General features: G+C 40.2%; 1 protein-coding gene across 6 annotated transcripts in view; it reads right to left on the reverse strand.

The window, feature by feature from the left end:
- The window catches only part of AGAP1 (ArfGAP with GTPase domain, ankyrin repeat and PH domain 1), a 384764-nt gene that overhangs the window by 179860 nt on the left and 183393 nt on the right, over positions 1–21511 (reverse strand). For all 6 annotated transcript variants that reach the window (XM_086466250.1, XM_086466249.1, XM_086466247.1 and 3 more), the window contains 2 exons: positions 9725–9880; positions 4757–4849 (listed from right to left, as the gene is read on the reverse strand). In XM_086466250.1, the coding sequence (XP_086322376.1) occupies positions 4757–4849; positions 9725–9880 (249 nt within the window). The remainder of the gene's footprint in view (positions 1–4756; positions 4850–9724; positions 9881–21511) is intronic.

The raw sequence follows: 21511 nt of genomic DNA on the forward strand, positions 1-21511 counted from the left end.
TTGTACTTCATTAACTGCCATTGACTTAACAAGATTTATGCAAATGACACCATAGGAGCTTGCTAACTCCCACTGCAATCAAGTGATTATGTATGTACAATTCTCCACAGCAATGAAAAATTAATACATGACAAGCCCCCTCACCACTGAGCTGAGCTTCTTGCTTTTATTTTTCTTGTTGTGCTTTTTAAAAAAAATTGAATATGCTCTATTGACAAAGACTTAGCAAGACTGCAGAAAACAAAGTAATCTGAAAACGCTACAGCCATCACCCCCCTGCCCCCACCCTAGAAAGTATGTCACCCTAAACTGAACAACCTAATACGTGCTTCAAAATATTCACTCAGGCTACCAGGAACAAGTCTTCATTTTCAGAATAAATGGTTTTGAACAGAGGATACTCCAAACAGATAAAGCCATTCACCCTAATTTTGCTTTAAGGGTAGTATTAGCAATGCTACTGAAGACAGCTTAAATATTTTTAGTTTAAACACCTCTTTCTCAGAAGTACAGAACTTTCTGGCATTCTAACTTCGGGCTAATCCTGTTCCAGACATCTTCTAACTCAATTTGATTAGTAGAAGATATTTAAATAGCACATAGGTGAGATTTGTTTTTTTCTTTCTGGGAAAATTCTGGCATTCCCAGTTCTCAAAGGATGCTCAAAGCACAGGATTTGAGGCATGCTGACACCGCTATGCATGCAGAAGGTGTTCGTACCTTCCTGGGAAATTGGCCTTCCCAAAAATTTCACTCACCTTAGGGTATTTTGGCAAAAGTTAGCAGCGACATTTTAAAAACACGCCCACTTTTCATTGCCTACATTTTGGGTTTCTGCTGGGAGCAAGAAGGTTTGTCAGAACAGTTTTATATGGCTTAGCCCAATAAAACCCTATTTAGCACTGCAGTGATTTTTAACATTTAGAAAGGACAGAAAGAGTAAGAACATTAACTCCTTTCAACCAGATTGCTCTGAGTTAAGGAAAAAGCCCTGAAGGAGTGAGGTGTTTCCTCAGAAGGAAACATGCCATCTACAGTTTTGCCTATTTCCCCCAAACCCTCAGGGATTCAGGGACCAAGAACAGGAAATCAGGAGCAGGTTGCAACTCTTGGCTTCTTTTGACTGAAAATCACACCAAACTCTAGTAGCTAGGTGGCTCTGGGTCCCAGAAAGACTTGATCCAGAATTATAAACAACTCTTTATGCCAGTGTAGCTCACTTGACATCTATGTGCATTTAGAGAGAGACCAGGAGAGAAATGGAATGTCCCTACAGCCCCGCCACTCCTTTACCAGTTTAAACTGTCTCCTAACATACAAAAGCGACGAGAGACATCAACCATAGCTGTGCCGGTTCAACAGCTGCAATACAGACCTGAGCTATGAAAAAAACTGTAGTTGAGATGAATGACAAACTCCCCGACATAACAGCTTCTACCCTTCTTTGATAGTTGACTTTTTCATACATCTATTCTGTGCTGGGCTCACCACATGCAAACATGCTTGACTAATAGCAGCTCTTCCTCCCCTCTTTCATGAGCTCCTCTAGTGCTAGAAGAGATTTCATCTCTTCCTCAGAAACAGAATATTTCCAATCTCCAATTAACTTTAGGGTTTGGTTTTGTTTGAGGGTTTTTTTGTTGTTGTTTTGTGGGGGTTAGGGGTTTTTTTGTTGGGGTTTTTTGTTAGTTTTTTTAAAGTTGGGATTTTTGGAAGACCCTGGGTAGATAAGGACAACCCACAAGCATCACAAAATACACTGGATAACCAAGCCACTGATCTCAACATCTGAATAGTAAGGCTTCTGCCTTGCACCAGCCCTTACAAAGTATTGCCAGCATGCACACAGAGTAAGAACCCACAGAGAGTAAAACAAAGCACTGACAACAGATATTAAAAAGGCCTGGTCACTAAATGCTTTGGAGGTGTCCCAAAGACATAACAGTAGAGTATGTGCATGAAGCTAGCAAAGGCATTTTGCTCAACAGCAGCTAAAAGAGTCAGAGGACGTTGAACATCACTGGAGGTTACTCACGATACTAGCACAGGGTAGTGCAGCAAAGTGACTTTCAGGCTAATGGGAGGACAAACGTTGGAAAACACGGTGACAAAAAGATTAAAAGAAAAAGTCTTTTAATGATATAAGAAGATAGTTCTCCCACAGCAATACTGTGAATACTACAATCTGCATTCAATTTCCTGAAAACAGTCTTCTCTTTCTATTCTCTGACCACTTCTCTCAGAAACATATCACGATGGACAGGGCTTCTTATTGTAAGACGCACAGTAGAGTGACATACTAAAATTTTTAGATCAAAAACTTCCTTTTCATACCCCTCCGTCTTACTCACAGTTAATGCATAAAATAAGGGAACAAATCATATTTTCTAGCAGGAATTTCTACTGCCTCAGAGAAGTGCCCGAGTATCTGGCACCCATGGAGCCCACAGTTATATCAGCAATTTAACTCGGTGCCAGCTCTACTGATAGGAGCTCTCCATCTAAATAGCAGGTAGACAAAAAGCTATCCCCTGCTCAAACTCCAGGAGCTGTTTCTGCTTGTAATAGTGTAGGTTGTAATCAAAGACCACTTCAAACTAATGTATGTTTCTAAACAGCAATGAAACGTTGTCAGTAAGAATACACATTGTATATCCAGTTTTAAGTAAACTTTTTCACATCCAAAAAGAATTTTTTCCTACTCCACCCTTATTTGCTTCAATGGCTAGGTGGTGCTGGTCTCCTACATTTTACTGAAGGCTGTCTATCTATAATGCAGAACACCTATGAACTCCAAAATCCAGTCTCTTGTCATAAAAGCATGACGTGAAATACTCCTGACCGCAGCCATCCAACAGCACTGCAATGCCATTCAACCTCCCTTCTAGCACCCTTCCAAAACCCAATGGGTAAGATCTACCTGCTGACTACAGACCTGCTCAAATATTTGCTGATAATTGCTTGTACGTGACAAAATTAAATTAGCATAATTAGGATTAATAACAAAAAGTACACATTCCCAGAAGATTCATCATACTTTGTACACAGGCAGGGGTTGCAGGGAGAATTTTCCAATACAGAAATTCAATAGATTGTAGGACATTTCAGTACAACATGGTATAGTGCAATCACACTTAAAATGCTTATTTTACAATATTCTTCTTACATTTTTAATCAAATTAATTTCATACAACAGCATTTTAGAAAAGAGCAGTACATATGCCTTGACTAAATATTGAAAAGTATATTCCTCAGTTTTTCACTCTCAGCTGCATTCACAGACACTTTTGTTTAATTAGCATTACCCAAGAGAATTTCAGCCAATCTAACCCATCTCGTACCATATAAAAGCTGTAGGAAAAAAAAATTGTAGCTTGTTTTAAATGTCTGGGATCTCCTCCCCCAAACACAGAGCCAAATACTGAGCTGAGCTGATTTCAAACTGCTCTTCTGAATTGCAGTGTGTTTGATTAAAATTTGTCTACAAGAGATTCACAGACACAACAGCACTTTTGCTGCCTGATGGTCCCAAAAGGTCTTTTTAACTGCCTTTAAGAAAGAAAATCTCTGCAAATCATTAACTGTACAAAACCATCTCCCACTCACCCCCAAAAACACAAAAGGGAAAAAAAAAAAAAAAAAAAAAAAAAAGAAATCCCAAAACACATAAACCCACCCCCAAACAGGAGACCCAGGGCTACCTGGCAAGTTGAAGCATGGACTGAGGAAAGACTAGAAGAGTCAAGTGACCCTCTGGAGAGCAGGAAAATGACCGAAAGAAACTGAAAACAACCATGTGGGAAGAAAATTAGCTCACTTCCCTCGGCACTTTTGCCATCTCCAGCAAAGTAACTCACACGAAAGCAAATGCTTGCAAACGCTACTGCAGAAACTATTTGTGAAGCATTCTATAAAAACACTTAGCCTAGCGTCCTTAACCATGCGAATTCAGCGTAATTTAGTTTGAGAAAGTAAATGATCTCATTCACTCGAACACTTCACATCAGATGCCGGCATTGCTTTTGCCTTTCAAAGGAGTGTTCACAGCTACAATTTAGCACGGAGTTTCTGGGCTAATGAAAGTGCATCTAGGCTAGTAAAACAGACCAAAACAAATCCTTGAATTCAAGTCCTGTTGTGTAATGAGCAAGTTTAATTAAGGCCACACATTACAGCTGTAAACGTTCTCTTATATAATAAGGTCTAAATGAAACTGAACCTAATCAAAGTTACAATTCCTTCATTAGCAAATTACAAACAAGAGCGCACAGCTGACACACCGGCTATGATTATCACAACTAATTGCCTCGTTGTTACAAACCAGCCCGAAACTGTGTTCAGATGTCCGTCTGCAGTAGCAAATTAGGGCCACATCAGGCTATTTCTGCTATCACAAGGGGCTCTTGTAGAGCGATCTGATTTACCCTGCCGACTGGCAGCACACAGCCCAATCAAAGCCCCCTCTACAAAGGCAGCTTTGAAGCCAGCGCAGCCTAGAAACCCGCTCCATATGCAGGCCAGCAGACTGCACTTCATTAGGCCTGTTGTCACATTTTCCCTCTTCTTATTCTAATGATCCTATTTTAATACACATAGGAACCTCTCCTAATTGATGTCAAGTGAGTGACTTCCACATTCATCACCGGAGCACATCAAACACGTCTTGGCGCACAGGCCGCCATCAGAGTGCTTAAGACCCGGGTGTGTCTCCAACTATGGAAAGCAAAAGAGAAAAAAAAAAGTATTTCAGCATTACCTGTTTAATTGGGATTGCGCGACCGCTTCCAATGCTATCTGTTCTGCTCTCCAGGACCTTCTTCTCTTTGTCTGGGTCACTCCCTTTCCGAGACTGCAGAGCAAAAAGAAAGTTTGTGCTCCATTAAATGTAGCGGTTCACACAGAGAATGCTTTTTTTAAGCAATTAAAAAAAAAGGATTTTTGACATATAAATACAGGCTGAAAGGGTGCGGGTCAGAATCTACAAAAGTACACAACCGTCCCAAAATCTGCATACTAAAATACTGCCTCTGATTTTCAATCATGCACTTGTTTGAGATGGCGTCTGGGTTTAAAGAGTTACAGTTTTACTGCCTGAAGACCGAGCAGATCAGAGGACATGTTTCTGAAGTCTCCAATAGTAGCTCCAGATAGGAACAGCTTCTCATTAAAAAATCCTGATATATACATGCATACGTTTAACTTACCTCTGTGCGGTTTTTAGAAATGTTACCAACTACTTAGAAATGTGATTTCATGATGCTGGTTTTGATCTCATTGACTTTTTTTTTTTTTTTGGACTGTTAGAAAGTTGGAATTGCAAGAATAGCGATTGACACTGAAAAGTGTTATCTGAATACAATGAAGAAAAAATCACCATGAGGAAAATTTAACCAGGGTTTAAAATCTGAATTGCCTGGTCTTGGCTTTCTATAACGCTGGAATTACCCTAGGAGTAAGCTTGCAGTGCTCACTTCATGACTTTACAAAGTTATATAGGAATTTGAAGAAGTTGTTCAGATTCCAGTCCCTTATTGTGAATGAACGCATGAGCATAATGATTGTGACAGGTTTATTTTATTACAAAAAGAAGACCTGAGAGTCATCCTCCTTAATAACTGAACTGACAAGTGACAACTTCACTCCATTACTTTTCAATAGGAACATTACTCACACAATATCGGAAATGGGAAAACATTTTCGTGTGCTTTTCAAATCAGGGATGATATATGAAATGAATACATTTGCAATGTCCAGTACCACAATGGGAAGTTAATGAAAACCAGAGCGACAGAAGATCCCGCTTTTCATTTTCAGCAGAAAGATGTTTGAAAGACACTGAAATGAGAACGATTAGGATCACGGATAACTAATGCCCATTTTCCATATTATGGGGTGGGGGGGGGGAAAAATCCCCAAAGCAATTGCCTTTGAGTGCAAGAGGAGGGAAGGGGAGGGAGAAAACCCACGCAGGAAGACTTCAAGTAACACCATTCTAAGCAACACATTTACCCAGCAGGGATCCCAAGCTGCTTTCCCTGCTCCACCGCGAACAGGCTCCTATCACTAGTTACTATGGTTCGGGGCAATGGAATGACATGCCCGGGAATTAAACAAAGAATAAATGAAAGAAAGCAAAACAAGTGGGAGGGATGAAATCCAATGTTCAGGATAACTATTGTTGCTCATCCTTCAAGATAGATTTCTGAATCTGAAAGTGCCACCTCGCAATAATGCAAGGCAAAAAAATGCATCAATGGTGCAAAGCGCCCGTAAGTGACATTTTAAAGAAACTCAGTGAAGGCAGCCAAATCCTTGGGAGGGAAGTTGTCAACTTGAATGTTTCTTTTTTTATTTGACTTTTTTAAAGAAAGGATGCTGCCTCTGAAAAGCAAACTAAATATCTATGCACTATTTTTCATTTTTATTTTTAAATCATCAGGTCTTTCATTCCATAAAAGTAACTGCATCTGGAAATAACACACTGCACACAGAAGGGAAATATCTATATGCAAAACACTGTCAAATGCCAAAATTATAGAACTGTAGGAATTTGTTACGCAAATCCTATTCTACCTGCCTGTAATCATAGAATACATAAAATTTTCAAGGGGAGAATCTTAGCAGGCTCTGCTATTTATAAAGACAAAGTGTGCAGTGAAACAGAGATATATTCTGATTTTTTATGCTTTTGTACCTATGACACACACACAATGCATCTTACATCCCATAGTGTAGAAAAATAGTCTCCAAACCATACTGGATCAACATTTGCTAGGACTTTTTCTGATGTCACATCTACATGCTAAGTCATTTTATTTAAAACTTCATTCAAACAAACCAGATAAAGTTCAAAAAAATTAAAACAACGCCAAGAATATGATTTGACTCATTTTCCCTTTGCGTTGGAAGTCATACATAGACTTATGTCAACAGGAAACCTTACCCATGTTAGGTCTGTGAAATAAGACTTAGTCCCAAAGGGACAGAGCAGCTGAGTTTGGGCACAACCAGAATCCAGTATCAGCAGCCCAGAAAGGCCCAAAAGTAAGAATACTGATCTCTAACAATAGGCACAGAGATAGAGAGTTCATTTTTACTTTTAAAAAACTCTTGCTTGCAATTCTGCACAGATCTAAGGTAGGTGATATTGAATATGGGAAAAGGAAATGTACCAGAAGTTCATTCACCTCATATGGGACTGCACACATAGTTCTAATCAGTTCTTTGCTGAAGTGGACCTCATATGCATCTTAAATCCCCATCTGTGCTACACACTAATATTTAGTTGTCCCTGTTAATATACTGCACACCAAAAAAGGACATTTACCCTTCTGCTAATATTGGATCTATTTTATCACCTAACTAGAAAGTCAGATATTACAACAATAGCTTTACAGCAAATATTAATATTCAAAGTCAAAAAGATCAGATACTGCATTTAATGCACTTAAACATGAACATGCTTAAAATTCTCAGCCCTATTCTAACTCAAAAGCTGTAATCCATTTAAGGAAAATCTTATCTGTTTTCTACTTAACCCGATTTTCTCCCAACACTAAAAGATCTCCATGTAAGAAATTAAACATATTACCTATGCTAAACAACAAGGGATAATTTGCAATTAAACAGAAATATATTTGATTCTGTACGTAATAAAGGCATAACCAAGTAACTTGCTAGGAAAGAAGCACAGCATGAAACTCAGAGCTAAACAGTACAATACGTTTATTACATACTCTGTTCATAACTAGACAGAAAATACCGAACATCTATTTATTAAATTAAATAATTCCAGGTTATAATGTGGCTGCTATGGCATGAAACCTGGGTTACAGCAGGGTCAGCATTAAATATTTCAGGACATGGCTTACAGGGCAATGCATCACACAACATTCAATATGCCCAGATCTTCAAAGACAGAACTAATTCTGCAAAGTCAATTCCCACCCCCTTACCCCCCCGCCCCCTCCGACTTGTTTTCCCCCCAATTTTCCCTCAGTTATTAGACATTAAGACAACTATCAACAACCTCTCATATTAGTAAATTTGGTTCTCGCTATGCTATTAATTATCACAAACCAGAGCTCTAGTCTATTTGTTTATAGCAAACGCAGCTGACCTCACGTTCTTCTCAAACCTTTTCTGCAATTGTAGTTGGCTTTATTTTTCTCCATTCATTTTCTCAAATTTACACTTACTCCAATTTAAAACATCCCCACTTTCCAAATGTCAACAACACCTAGATGACTTTAAGGTCCCTTTCAACCCAAATCATTTTATGATCTATATAGCCCTTATAGAATGTATACGTCCTTCAGACCAGAAATGGTCGGTGAATGCTTTTGAGGGACCCTGTGGTGTCCCAGCTCTATTTCCAGAGGTGTTTCTTTGCTGGCAGTTCCTGGGCTGACAGTGACATCTAGTGGGATTGGTAACTCCTGAGTACGCCCGAACAGCAGCGAGTATTCCCACCAACAGGAGGAAATCCACATGATTGCTGTAAAATATCAGCATTAAAACTGGACACTTTTTCACATGGCGCTCAAGTCTGCATATTTTATTGTTTCCCATCTAGACGTCTCCACCAAAACACAAATGCCTGGTTTTCATTCCTTTGTTTTGAAGATCTCATTTGAAACCAAAATATTGCTGTCAGGTTACATGAAATATGATGCCTGGGACTCTGTGCTGTTACTCAGCACTCCAAAATGATGACAAAACTTTCTACTTGCTAAAGGCCGAGAGGTCAGATTTTGTTTAGAGTACAAGGAAATGTTTTCACCATTTTTGTATGCAGTTCCCTGGACATGACCAAGGAGCAAGTTAGTTTTGGGAAGTGAACATGAAATCACCTTTGGAAGAAAAAAAGACCTAAACTCTTACGATGACAGGGAAGCTGTGGCTTTCGAAACACAACTAATGCATAGCTACAGTCACCAAGGGACTTACACATGAGACCACAGGGATTCTGTGTTTGCTATAAAGCGTGTTAGGTGTCAAAAAACTGCTTACAAACGCACAATTACGCACACAATACAACCCCAAAGCTTTCATCAAGACTACTAAACTAAGGAAAACATCACTCGAGGCTTTATTACCATCTCCCAAACCACTTATGCATAACAAAGACCTATCATATTGGACCAGTCTATTTTTTTTTGCCTCTCAATAAATCAAAAAACTGACTGTTTGGGAAGCAAAAGTCATTTTAATCTTGACCATCTCTCTTAACCCTGGAAAATAAACGCAAGTTAAGACTGCAGAGTAATAAAAGTAGCACAGGGTAGTAATCTTGCAGTACTGCATAGTATTCCCATGGTAAACACTGAGACCTCTCTACAAACACAGGAGACCTCACAAGGGAGCCCAGACTCAGCAGCATTATTCAGCGTAAGGGCCAGCCTTCTCTTTGATTATTGCCAAACCAGGGAATCTAGACAGGTCTGAGAATTACAGTAGGACAAAGCTCCTGAATTCACCTGCAGATTCACTTATTTCACTGCAATTCCCAACAGGGTAACTTCACTGTATTTTGTTTCTATTTAAGTCCTCAAACAGAATCACCCCATGGTAATTCTAAGATGGTTTTGGTTTTGAGCCTACAGATCCATCTCAACACTCCTGCCTGGATTAGACCAGCTCAACTCAACGGGGTTGAAGTTCAGGCCATCACCACAGAGCATTGTGTAAAATACAGCAATAGTCTCTTCCTCGGCTCACTCACCGTAAAGAGGTTGGATCGGCGCTTGGACTGTTTACGGACAGGAGTTGGTGTGTTGGCAGTGGGAGGAACATCAATCCGTAGCTCCTTCTGGCTGGTGCTTGGAGTTGATGGGACAGAGGAGGAATAATCACTTAAACTCCCTCCTCCATTACTGGTCTGCAAGGATTAAAGTTAGTTTTAAACAATGATACACTGCTTTCAAAAAATTACAATCCACAGCTGTATCTCATTTAGTCCTGATAGCACAAAGAGCAGCCTAGGCTCAGGAACACAGCGGGACCACCGTACTGCCACTTTTCCACACATTTCTATTCCAAGTCCTTCATTATTTTCCCTGCCATTATTTTCTGAAGACTTAGATAGTTCTGTTGATATGGCAGGCACATTTACAGTCTATACAATATAACCTTAACTGGATATAATCAGTTTGATTTGTTTTACTAGTTTACAAGTAAGAAAAACATTGGAAAAGGCCTATAAATTCTGTTTTTCTACTTCAAAATTGCTAAACCAAATTCTGTCTCAAACCTAAGAGTGCCATAGAATAGCATAGCTGGACTTAATCCTAGTCTGGGGACACCAGTTCATTGAGAGCTAATAAAGAAAATGAAAACAATTCAACATCGTAAAATGGCTACTACGGTCATAGCTAGTTCTCAACACGTTTGCTGAAGCCATAGGTAGAGAGATGCAAAACTTTAAAGGAAGACATGCCAATTTATTCAAAGTAGTCAAAAATGTAAATCATAGGCTTGAAAGAAAAAAAACAGTCGGCCTATAAAACAATTAATTAATTGAGGTAACAAGTTACTAACAAGCAGGAATGTGAGGAAACCGGACAGAATGGAAAGAACCAAAAGTTGATTAAAAATAAAGTCTTGATTTTTTTTTTTTAATTATTACACATAACATAAATGAATACTAAAAACATAATTAAAAAGGAAGTGCAAGTAGTTTGGAAAGACAACAAGGACAGATTTTTTTCAGATCAGATACAAGTATACCCTTTGAAGATATACTGTATATGCTGATGGTGGAGTGGAGCAGGGCAAAGCTGGAAAATTCTGCATGCTGTTGACAAAAAGCTCACCAGAAGAGCAGCAGTGGGTGAAAGGTCTGGACAGCACCACAGACAGAACTTATGAGGGGGGAAATAAAGGTCTGTGACGCACACAAAAGGATGAAAGAATATCTTTAAAGCAGCCAGGTTTCCTAAAATAATCAAGGAAAGAAGGTACAGGGGTATTTCCAAGATGCCTGAGAAGAAGGACTCTCCCATGACACTTAATCCGTTACTTGGTCTCATCTTTATTGCTGTAGGCAGGAATACACAAGGTAAAGTTGCTCAAAAGGGCAATGTCTACTTCTCAGCATCACTCCTATACTGGTCTTACACGTGCACAAAGCTGCCATACAGGGGAGGCATCAGCAGCATGATGGGACTTCTCACATACTCCTTGGAGGTCAGCATACGGACCAGGATCCCAAGTTGCAAGCAGTCAAGATGAAATCTCTGAAGGAGAGCCAACTACGGGACAATCATTTACATCATCCAGTTGAAGTCCCTTTGAATGACTTCAAGTCCTCTTCTGCTTCTTCCAGGTTTTCCAAATGGCTTTTTTTTTTTTTTTTTTTTTTTTTAAATTCAAGCAGCACAGGATAAAAAGGAAGAGGCATGAGACAAGCAGCTCATGTTTGGGCTGCAGGGGCAATCAATGCAGACAGAAATCCAGGAACACCACTTCTGTTTCTCTGTAAATAACAACATGCTCCTCAGCTCATTTCTGTGTGACAAAATAGGACTTACAATACAGCAAGTGAGCTTTCTGATGGAGAAAGTTCTCCTCCTCACCTCTTTAAATATGTTTAGGGACATGAAATTTCATCTTCCCTTCATTCTGAGCTGGTGAAGCATGGCTGTCAGGAAGCCAGAGGTAAGTGTACTGAAAGTAACAAAGGATCTTGAGAGAGTTTTTCTACATTTTCAAGGGCCCAGAGGAAGTAGCAAGCAGAATTTGGAAACAGCTCAAATGCATGAAACAAAGGAGATGAAAAAACAAGAGCTGAAAAGATAATTTTTAGTGTCCTAACAGGGAATAGTAACTCCGGAGAGATGAGCAGGAGAACGTGGGAAGAAGCGACCTTAACTTACCCCTCATTCACTTTCCCTTTCTCTATGACATCTTGCTGAGACACCATGTAACACATCAAACAGAGGAGAATGGCCTGCATCAACACACACCGAGCCTGTGGAAGTCAGAGATTAACTCTCCAAAGAAACACAGGACAGACTCCTGCATGAAAACCAGTCATGAGAAAACACATACCTAGGACACTCAAAGTGATCGCCAAAAATTTGCTGAAGTTCAAGCAGCCAAAGGCTTTGAAAATGAGTAGTCAAACCACAGGACATGTCAGAGACGAGGAGGGTGGTATAGAAGCCTTAAAAAGTGGCTGACTAAAGAAGGCATAGCAGGACAACATCCAGAAACTCAACAACTGTAAAATAGCATTAGGGAAGGAGATCAAAGATGCTGGTGTCAAGGAATGGCTTTCAGACTGCAGTGGTGAGAAGCTGCTGTCCACTCTGCCATGACTGAACCAAACTGGGGCAGGGAAAATAAGGGAGGAGGAAATCTGAGGAAGTAACCATTAACGGGAAAAGGCACCGAACACATTTAAGATTAAAACTATACAGCTGCAAGTCTCATCTGGGGAGAAAAAAGATGACAATAAGCAATGAAGATGGTGGAGGAAAGAAAGATCACAGCAGGGTTATGACTAAAATGCTTAGAAGAAGCCTCTTCTACAGAAAGGAAAGGAAAAAGGCAAGCAGGAAAGACTCAGATGTTTTATGCTGACAGGATTTGAACCACAAGCTGTTGAAAATAAAAGGATGAAGCTGTATTCTGTATCATAATATTGATCAACTTGATAACTATGCACAACCACCTTTTTTTTTTTTTTAAACTCAAATTAACAGATTTCTACCCTAAGTGCCTGCTTCCCAGAAAGAGCACATAAGGGATTCCCTAAAATTTTACCTTTTTAATCTTTCGGCATTGTACGCCATCATTTTATACTTGCAGTGAGGCAAGTCTCCTGGATTTTTAAGTGATTTATTTTCCAGGAATGAGTAATTCCTAAAGGAAAACACACACAAGTTGGGCATTCTAGTCCCCAAAGACAAACATTCCTATACAAACAGCTTCTACAAAGAAGTTCTGCAGGCAATGCTTCTCTTCACACATACTAGCTCCACAGGATTTCCAACCTTGAAAATAAAATTCTGAGACTGTTTCAAAATAAGCCATGTCAAAGCCACTGGCTGGGGAAAAAAAAAAAAAAAAAATCTATTTCAATAAAAGACTTAAAAGTCGAAAAACTTTAGTTTCCACAAAATAAAAGTATGGTTACCAATACCAAACAAGCTCCAACTCCTACTGAGGGTGCCAATAATTAGCAAACATATAAAACTGTATGGCTGCTCTGCAACATTTCAACGAAGAGAATGCGTTTGACAAGAAAGCGCTCAGACGTGACTTCCCAGTTACAGCCTGCACAGACAGGAGCAACGAAAAATGCAACCAGACAAGCACTTGGAAACCATATTCTTGGTAACATCTGAACCTAACACACTGATGAAGGCGGCAAGTGGTCTCTGTTGGGTTATTTGCTTGCACCAAATAGAAGTCTAGGGACTTTGCCATATTAAAATTGTAGAGAGCAGCTTCCTACCATCAGTATGCAAGCATTTAATAACAAGTTCACTGGAGCGATGTACAGAATTTAGGATATGTGGCAATAACTATAATTCATAGAACTTAATGTTTGTCCTAAGACATAAAAATCAAGTCAGCGAATCTGAAGAACAACCTTCCTTACAGCACATGTAACCCAACTCGTGTCAAATATAAACCATTTGCTGACTGTATACAAACTAGTCAAATTTGTGGCAGTCAAAACCAATCAAATAAGCACTCTACTATCCACTGGGACATTACACAGCTTAACATTACCTTTTCAGTCAAGTTTTTCCACTAAGCTGCCCTCAAGACTTGGACATACCGGAGACGTCAGCATAAAGGGCCATTTCTGAGTCACTGCTCTAACCAGAGTCATGGCAACAGGAACATAGGTCAATCAAATGACTCGGTAAGGAAACTATTAGCCTCAGTAAAATCGTTTACACTGATACATCTCTGTTTGGCTTTCTCAGGTGACAGATGTTCCCATTGTCATTAAGGCAGCATGTCCATTCTCAAACGTGCTTGGCTTCTGGACATACACAGTACAATCTTGTCCTTCCTTCCTGCTAGGAAGATACAAAGCGTGATAGTGGTCAATGAACTTGAGCATGCCATTACAAAAAAGTCTGTCATTTTGGGGATACTTCTAGAAAGCACCTTGTGTGAATGGCAAATACTCCATTTAGAGAAATGTATACCTTTAGTATCTATGCAGGCTTCTAGCTTTGTTGCCACATAGACCAATGCTGTAAAAAACTCTAAGTCAAGGCAACAAGCATAAATTTAGCAGAATATTGTTACTATACTGTTACCAGACAAAAACAACTCTGCTGAAGCTATCAACCTGGCATAACTTGACCAAACAGGTCCATTCAATGCAGTTACCTTAAAGGAGGACACCACCAATGAAAGAATGGGGAAAACTGGCTGCTCATGGCTTTGATGCATGTACTCTTAGCTGGGAAAAAAAACTGGCTGGATGGTTGTGCCCTAAGAGTGATGGTGAATGGAGTTCAATCCAGCTGGCAACTGGTCAGAAGTGATGTTCCCCAGAGCCCAGTACTGGGGCCAGTTCTGTGTAATATCTTTATCAATTATGTGAATGAGGGGATCGAGTGCTCCCTCACTAAGTTTGCAGATAACACTAAATTGGGTGGCAGCGCTGATCTGCCTGAGGGTAGGAAGGCTCTGCAGAGGGATCTGGATGTGCTGGATTGATGGTCATGCTGGTCAAGATCAATTGTATGAGGTTCAACAAGGCCAAGTGCCGGGTCCTGCACCTGGGTCACAACAATCCCATGCAGTGCTCAGGGATAAGTGGCTGAAAAGCTGCCTGGCGGAAAAGGACCTGGGGGTGCTGGTCAACAGCCAGCTGAACATGAGCCAGCAGTGTGCCCAGGTGGCCCATGGCATTGGCTTGTATCAGTAATAGTGTGGCCAGCAGGAGTAGGGAAGTGATCATGCCCCTGTACTCAGCACTAGTGAGACCACACCTTCAATACTGTGTGCAGTTTTGGGCCCCTCACTACAAGAAGGACATTGAGGTGCTGGAGCGTGTCCAAAGAAGAGAAACAAAACTGGTGAAGAGTCTGGAGAACAGGTCTTGCAAGGAGCAGCTGAAGGAACTGGGGTTGTTTAGTCTGGAGAAGAGGAGGCTGAGGGGAGACCTTATCGCTTTCTACAACCGCCTGGAAGGAGGTTGTAGTGAGGTGGGGGTCAATCTCTTCTCCCAAGTAAGAAGTGATAGGAAAAGACAAATGGCCTCAAATTGTGACAGGGGAGGTTTAGACTGGACATTAGGAAAAATTTCTTCACTGAAGGGCTTGTCAAGCATTGGAAAAGGCTGCCCAAGGAAGTGGTTGAGTTGCCATCCCTGGAGGTATTTAAAAGACGTGTAGATATGGTCCTTAGGGACTTGATTTAGTGGTGGACTTGGCAGTGCCAGGTTAATGGTTGGACTTGATCATCTTAAAGGTATTTTCCAACCTAAACAATTCCATGAAAGCATTAAATCCTGTAATGAGATTCCTGCTAGTATCTCATAAAAAGCCCCAAAACTTTGTACATAATGTCCACAGTTCTGTGCAGGAAAAGGATTGAATCAAGTCAAATCCTACATTTTCAACGCTTTTACATATTTCAGATTTTCTTAGTGAACAAACCATTGAGTAATTTACCTGGCGTGACAGAAGCTCAGCAGCGACCTGCATTAAAAAAAGGTGGGACTTAGCCTTGTATTTACAAGGGACTGGCCACTTATCCAAAGGTGGCAAAATATTTACCTTATAGAAACTATCTGGTATTGCCAAATGATTCATAAAGCTTACATAGTACAAATGTTAGGCCAAACCAATAAATGAGAGCATTGGAAGACTAAAGCTGAAATTTTTCTTCTTAACAAGTAACCTGATACAAACAGAATCAATGTGTTTTTCTGCTCTCTAGATATACTAGGGTGCCCTCCAGAAAAATCATCTCTAACCACTGCTTGAGGAGAAAAATGAAGGTAACAGGTCCTACTTCTAAAACAGGCAAGAGATTGCCAGAGCTTCAGGAAGCCTGGGAACAGTTGGAATAAAGCCAGCCTTGATCAAAAGCACAGATTACATACCCCATCACAGAACACATTTGGTGTCTGTACCTTCTGTTCTTAGAGAAAGCATGGAAAAGCCTATTTCTATAGAAACATAGAAGCCTCATGGAAAATTCTTTAGTTGGGACACGTCTGTCTTTGCCCATTCATGTACAATTTTTCTCTCGAAAGCCACATTATCTCAGTCTTTCATCTGGAAACTCTATAGGTGGGAGTCAAACTTACTCAAGGGATTTTTGTTGATATACAACCACACATCCAGAAACAGATCAAGGAGGAAACCGTCTAGTTGTTGCATCAGCGAAAGCCAGAAAGCTTTAAGCATGCTGCTGTGGAATACAAATTCGACAGCAAATTTCAAACCTAGGTCCAGATAAATGACTCCAGTGATTTCGGTAAGTCTAGCTCTCCACAGCAGGACCAAATTGTCTTGTAATAATTGTATTATTTTCCCCTATTTAGCAGTTTCCTTTGGGCCATGTTAGAACTTGTCCATCTCAGGGGCTTTTGCCTTTTCTCACTGTAACAGCAAGGTACAGGCAAGAGCAGACGTGTCCTAACAGAGAGACCAAAGAGCACCAAAAGAATCTGAAGAAAACTTCCGAAGACAAACTTATCTGGCACATGAAAAAAAGTCACCTCAATGAAATAATTAATAACATTTAATTAACCAAGTGTGACAACAGGCTTCAATAATACAGTGAGAGCAATGGTATGAACTGGAAAATCTAAGAGAAGATCAAGTGTGAGTCTGAAGTTTAAGAGAACTTAAAAAAGGAAAAGTTAACAATGGGCAGAACAAAAACTAATGCAGGAATTTCACTGCAGTCCTGTGAAGATAAAGAAAAGAGGAAAAAAGTACATTGACAGATGCACTGAGTTTTAACATCGAAGCCCTGGAGAATGCACTTCTATATACACGTGTACCGCATGTGAAACTACATGCGTGAATGAAGGGGAATATATACACGCACATATATATATATATGTAAAATGCTTATTTTAAATAAACGTTAGAGATTACCTAGAAATACAAACGGATAATCTTGTATGTTGCAATGTTATTAAATGCTGTTTTCACTTCTAAGTTTTCATTTTACAATTACATGAAAAAGCAGAAGGAAAAGCTAGTTAAGCCATATAGTTTTCTCTTTATTCAAGTGCCCAAAATATTACAACAGAATATTTCATCCCAAATATAAATAAGAAAATTGTACCCTACTATTTAGTGCTTATCCATTCTCAGGTCTCGTATACAGTAAAATAATGGATGATTAGGCTGACTGCACTTTGCTTTTAATAGTTTAATTTACATATTTAGACAATCATGTTGCAGTAAAAACTTCATGGAAGTATAGCACAAGTATAAATAATGCACCTTTACAGATTTGCAGCAGGTAGTAGGGAGCAAGCTTGTATGCTTGCCACACCTGAGCTGCAGTTTAGTAAAATGTACATTAAGCTCCATACCTTCCTCAGGTATAATGCAAATCTCCTAAGAGAGTGACAGTGCTAACCAGTAAACACATCTCTTTACAGTGCAGTCCACTTACATGTATATATATCATTTTGTGGGTGACTTTACACAGTAGCACTCACTACTCACTTAGGTAGTGTTTTTAAACTCAGAGCATGGAAGGTGTCATGTCTAAGGTCCCTCTCTGTCACAGCAGAATACTTGTAGTACAGGCAGGCACAGAAATATGGTGCAATTTCAACCCCTTCTCGCAGCAGAACATAAACAGCTGAATTCCAGCAAAGACAACAAGTGTGAAAATACATGCGGACTACAGATTTCAAGGAAGTATACTCACTGGTAAATAATCTCTTTATTTTTACCCTCAAAACTGTAGTCCACCAGTAAGCTCACACTGCTGGGGACTCCTAGCTGGAATCTCCACACCATCGATTTGCCTGAAGACAGGCCCAAAGTCCTTCACACAAACAGCAACTATGGGTGTCGTGCCACAGGATTTTCAGATGTTTTTACAACAGTAAACTTAAAATCAGGCACAGCTCCAGGTACCTACTCAACAGGCTATCCAGCACAGGGCTACTTCACATGGATTTCTGATGCATCTTGAGCTCAAGTGGAATGCACTGAGGACCAAAGTGGCACCTATCTCAGCAGCCTCATGGTTTTTGGAACAAGATGATCTCCACTTTCAGGGTCTGGGCACAGAAAGAAGCCCTTTGGCACTGTTCGATACTGGCACTGTTCTTAAATATCTTAAAAACACCTTCCTGATATGTCAGGTGTGAAGAACAGGCAACTCCTTCAGTACAGGAATGAGTTCAGGGAAAAAGAATGCCTGTGTGGTTTTGTGATGTAATGGGAACTCACGTTATTTTGAAATAAGATTTAGCACGGTCTACACACATGTCATGCCTAGAAAGACTGGCAAGGAGCAGAGGGGTGGGGGTAATGAAAGGTCGGGTAGAGATGAGGACGACACTAGATACAGAAGTGACTGGTCTGTACTCCCCTGGTATGCATTTCTTGTTGATGGCCAAAGTAAAAACACCTATCCCAAGATGCCCTGTGGCTGATAAGAGCATTCAACACACTAAACAACACTTCTTCCTCCCCAAACAACTCAGTCTACCTCTTGGAAGTGTTCAGAAAAAACAGAAGGTGAGCTGCTGACTGAAGTACTTCTCAATGCATCAGACATTGTTTCCTAGCAGACTATAAGCAATATCACACCATCCTTCTTGCTGACAGAGTACACAATAGTTCTGTCCATCACGAATCATGAATGATATCCTTAGATTTCGAGGATAAAATTCTTTGCATGCATTCTGGACTGCCTTGAAAGCCAACATACGTATGTGAAGTACATGCATCAAGGGTTATTGACTCTGGCTACCAAAGGTTTCCAAGTAAAACCCTCATATTGATTGACACACATGCATTATAAACAAAAAGCCAAAGATGGAAAACAGAAGCAACACCTACTGCAAACACAAGTGGATTTTGTCATTGGAATAGGAAGCATCTCATCCTGTGAAACAGTCTCTGGAAATACATAAGTGCATGAGTGTAGACATATCTGAGAGCATCTTCTGGAAGGGGACGTTACCTGGGTGTTCATCACCTAGGACTACTGGACATGAGTACAGATATGCATTCAAACATACAAACAAGATTTTCACCGCCTGAAAACTGAAACTACTCGGTGGAGAAGCCCTTGTTGGTATTAAGGCTTAGAATTTCCCCCAAGGTATGCTAAGGACTAGACTGGGTATGGTGGTTTTTTTTTTTTTTTCCTCCTTTCTCTAAAGCCTAAGCTCTTGACTGCAGAGTCATCTGGAGAGTTTGTAGAAGTTAGATCACCAGAGTGATCCAACCAGAGAAAGAATACCATCTCACTTTATCTGAAGTAATCTGTGTAACCACTACTTCTGAAGGCCTTCACTCCTGTGGAGAATGCAAGTGGCAGGGCACTGTAATGATAACATTTTTGATTCATGGAGGAAATCTTCAGTGAAACATCATTACGTCAAAAGAGATGTTCTAAAGGGCAAGACACCAGCCAGTCTTCCAGCCAAGATCAGAGATGGTAAATCTTCCCCCAGATCATCTTAAACTTGGAAATGCAGTTGCAAAGTTCTTTTAAGTCTAGAATAAGGATTCAGCTTCCTTTCCTTAAACAAGGTCGTACTGCCTTTTAAGTGTAGCACAAAGGCGATAAGACATGAAACAGATTTACGGTCTTTACTTTTAGGCATGACATCAGTCTCAGAAGACAGACATCTTTGACTGGTGTTGCAACTGCCCCATTAGATAATTATGCCAGCTGGTAAAGGCAGTACAGAATATTATTTCATTTTTATTGAAACAGATTGTAGAGATCCTTATCAGAAAAGCTACCTTGCCTTGATTTTCCGAAACAGTCCTTATCACTGGCAAGAAGTTTGCTGCGTAGATGAAGTACTTGTCCAGAATTTGGTATTTGCTGTCGGCTTCCAAACTAGACTTGGGTGTAGGAACTGGTAAGATTCAGTGTTCTTCATCAAACAACCTTCATTAACAAGAAAGGTGACCGCAAATGCTTTAAGACAATGCAGAACATAAAGATGCAGCTGACTAAGACTTGGTTGTACAAAGCATCATCTATCCTCCTTAGAAACTCTGAAAAACTACACAGTCATCAGCAGACTGAGTAAAGTAGATCATTCTTGGATCCAAGAGTAAGGTCACTACTGGGAACGGTGCCATTTGTTCCTCACATTTCTGTGACAGCATGTCTCCTCTTTCATCATTGAACAGGATGGGTCTCTGCTAGCCCCTACAGGCAGCATAATTCCTGTCAGTCTAAAAGTTTGAACATACACAATTACCTGGAGAAAACTGTTTGGAAGAAAACCATTTCACACAGAGGATTAGTTCCAAGCGCTCGTGGCAATGAACTGGTCAGAGAGAGTAGCTGAGGCAACTTGGTCAACGTCACATACAACAAGAAAGGGGAGAACCTCTTTCATATGAAGGACTTGTACTTCACCAGAAAGTGCGGGTGTTCTTCAGAAGGGTAAGGCACTTTAGCACCTGCTTTAGAAAGGGGGAGTCTGAACTTCAGCATTTTCTTCTGCTGCAATCAGAAGTGAGAGTAGCAGTCTGAGATCAGTATCTAGACTCAGCTCAAGGCAGAATGCCTCACAGCAAAGAACTCCAAGACCAAACTGGCATCTGCATCTTTAATGGAAGTTTCCACTAGGGCACAGAAGGAGCTCAGTCACTATGACCACAGAAGAAGAGGAGGCTGTGGTACAAATCTAAACACAGCGTTTCAGAAGACAGTAACACCAAATTTAAGGGAATTTAAAACAAAACAAAAACCAACCACAAAACCTTCTCACTGATGATAGAATGTTTCTTCACTATACTGCTTTTAGCCAAAAAGCAGACACACTCTGCTTGGGAGAGAGGTCCATAGATAAAACATGGTGGCTCAAGACTGCAACATAACCTTAGCAGACATTATTGGCATATTACTGAGTTTAGACTGAAAAGCACACCAGGAGAACTGGTGGATATCAGACATTTCAGACAGCTATAGAGACAATCAGGAAACCAGGCTGCAGCTCTTGCCACACACTGTAAGGGTCAAAATGATGGCCCTATACATCCATCTGCCGAGAGTAAGAGAGCACAGCATGAACACAACCTGCCTGGCTGCAAAGGTCTTGGATCCATCTGAATGACAGAGCTTATAGACATCCTAACTGTGAATGTACAGAGAGCTTACCACTTGAGACTAGAAAACAAAGATACTGAGGAAGGGTATCGCAAGGGAAATACAGGAGAACCTATTAACATATGTTGCTAAAAACTATGCACGTTAGAAAATTATGGTAATAACCATATGTTTCCAAAAATACCATCAAGGCCACCAGACTTTCCTGCCATACATCAGGGTATCATTTTGTTTTGCTTTTACACAT

Source organism: Leptosomus discolor, chromosome 5 (genome assembly GCF_034619465.1).
Source record: "Leptosomus discolor isolate bLepDis1 chromosome 5, bLepDis1.hap2, whole genome shotgun sequence".
In the NCBI taxonomy this organism is placed as follows: Eukaryota; Metazoa; Chordata; class Aves; order Leptosomiformes; family Leptosomidae; genus Leptosomus; species Leptosomus discolor.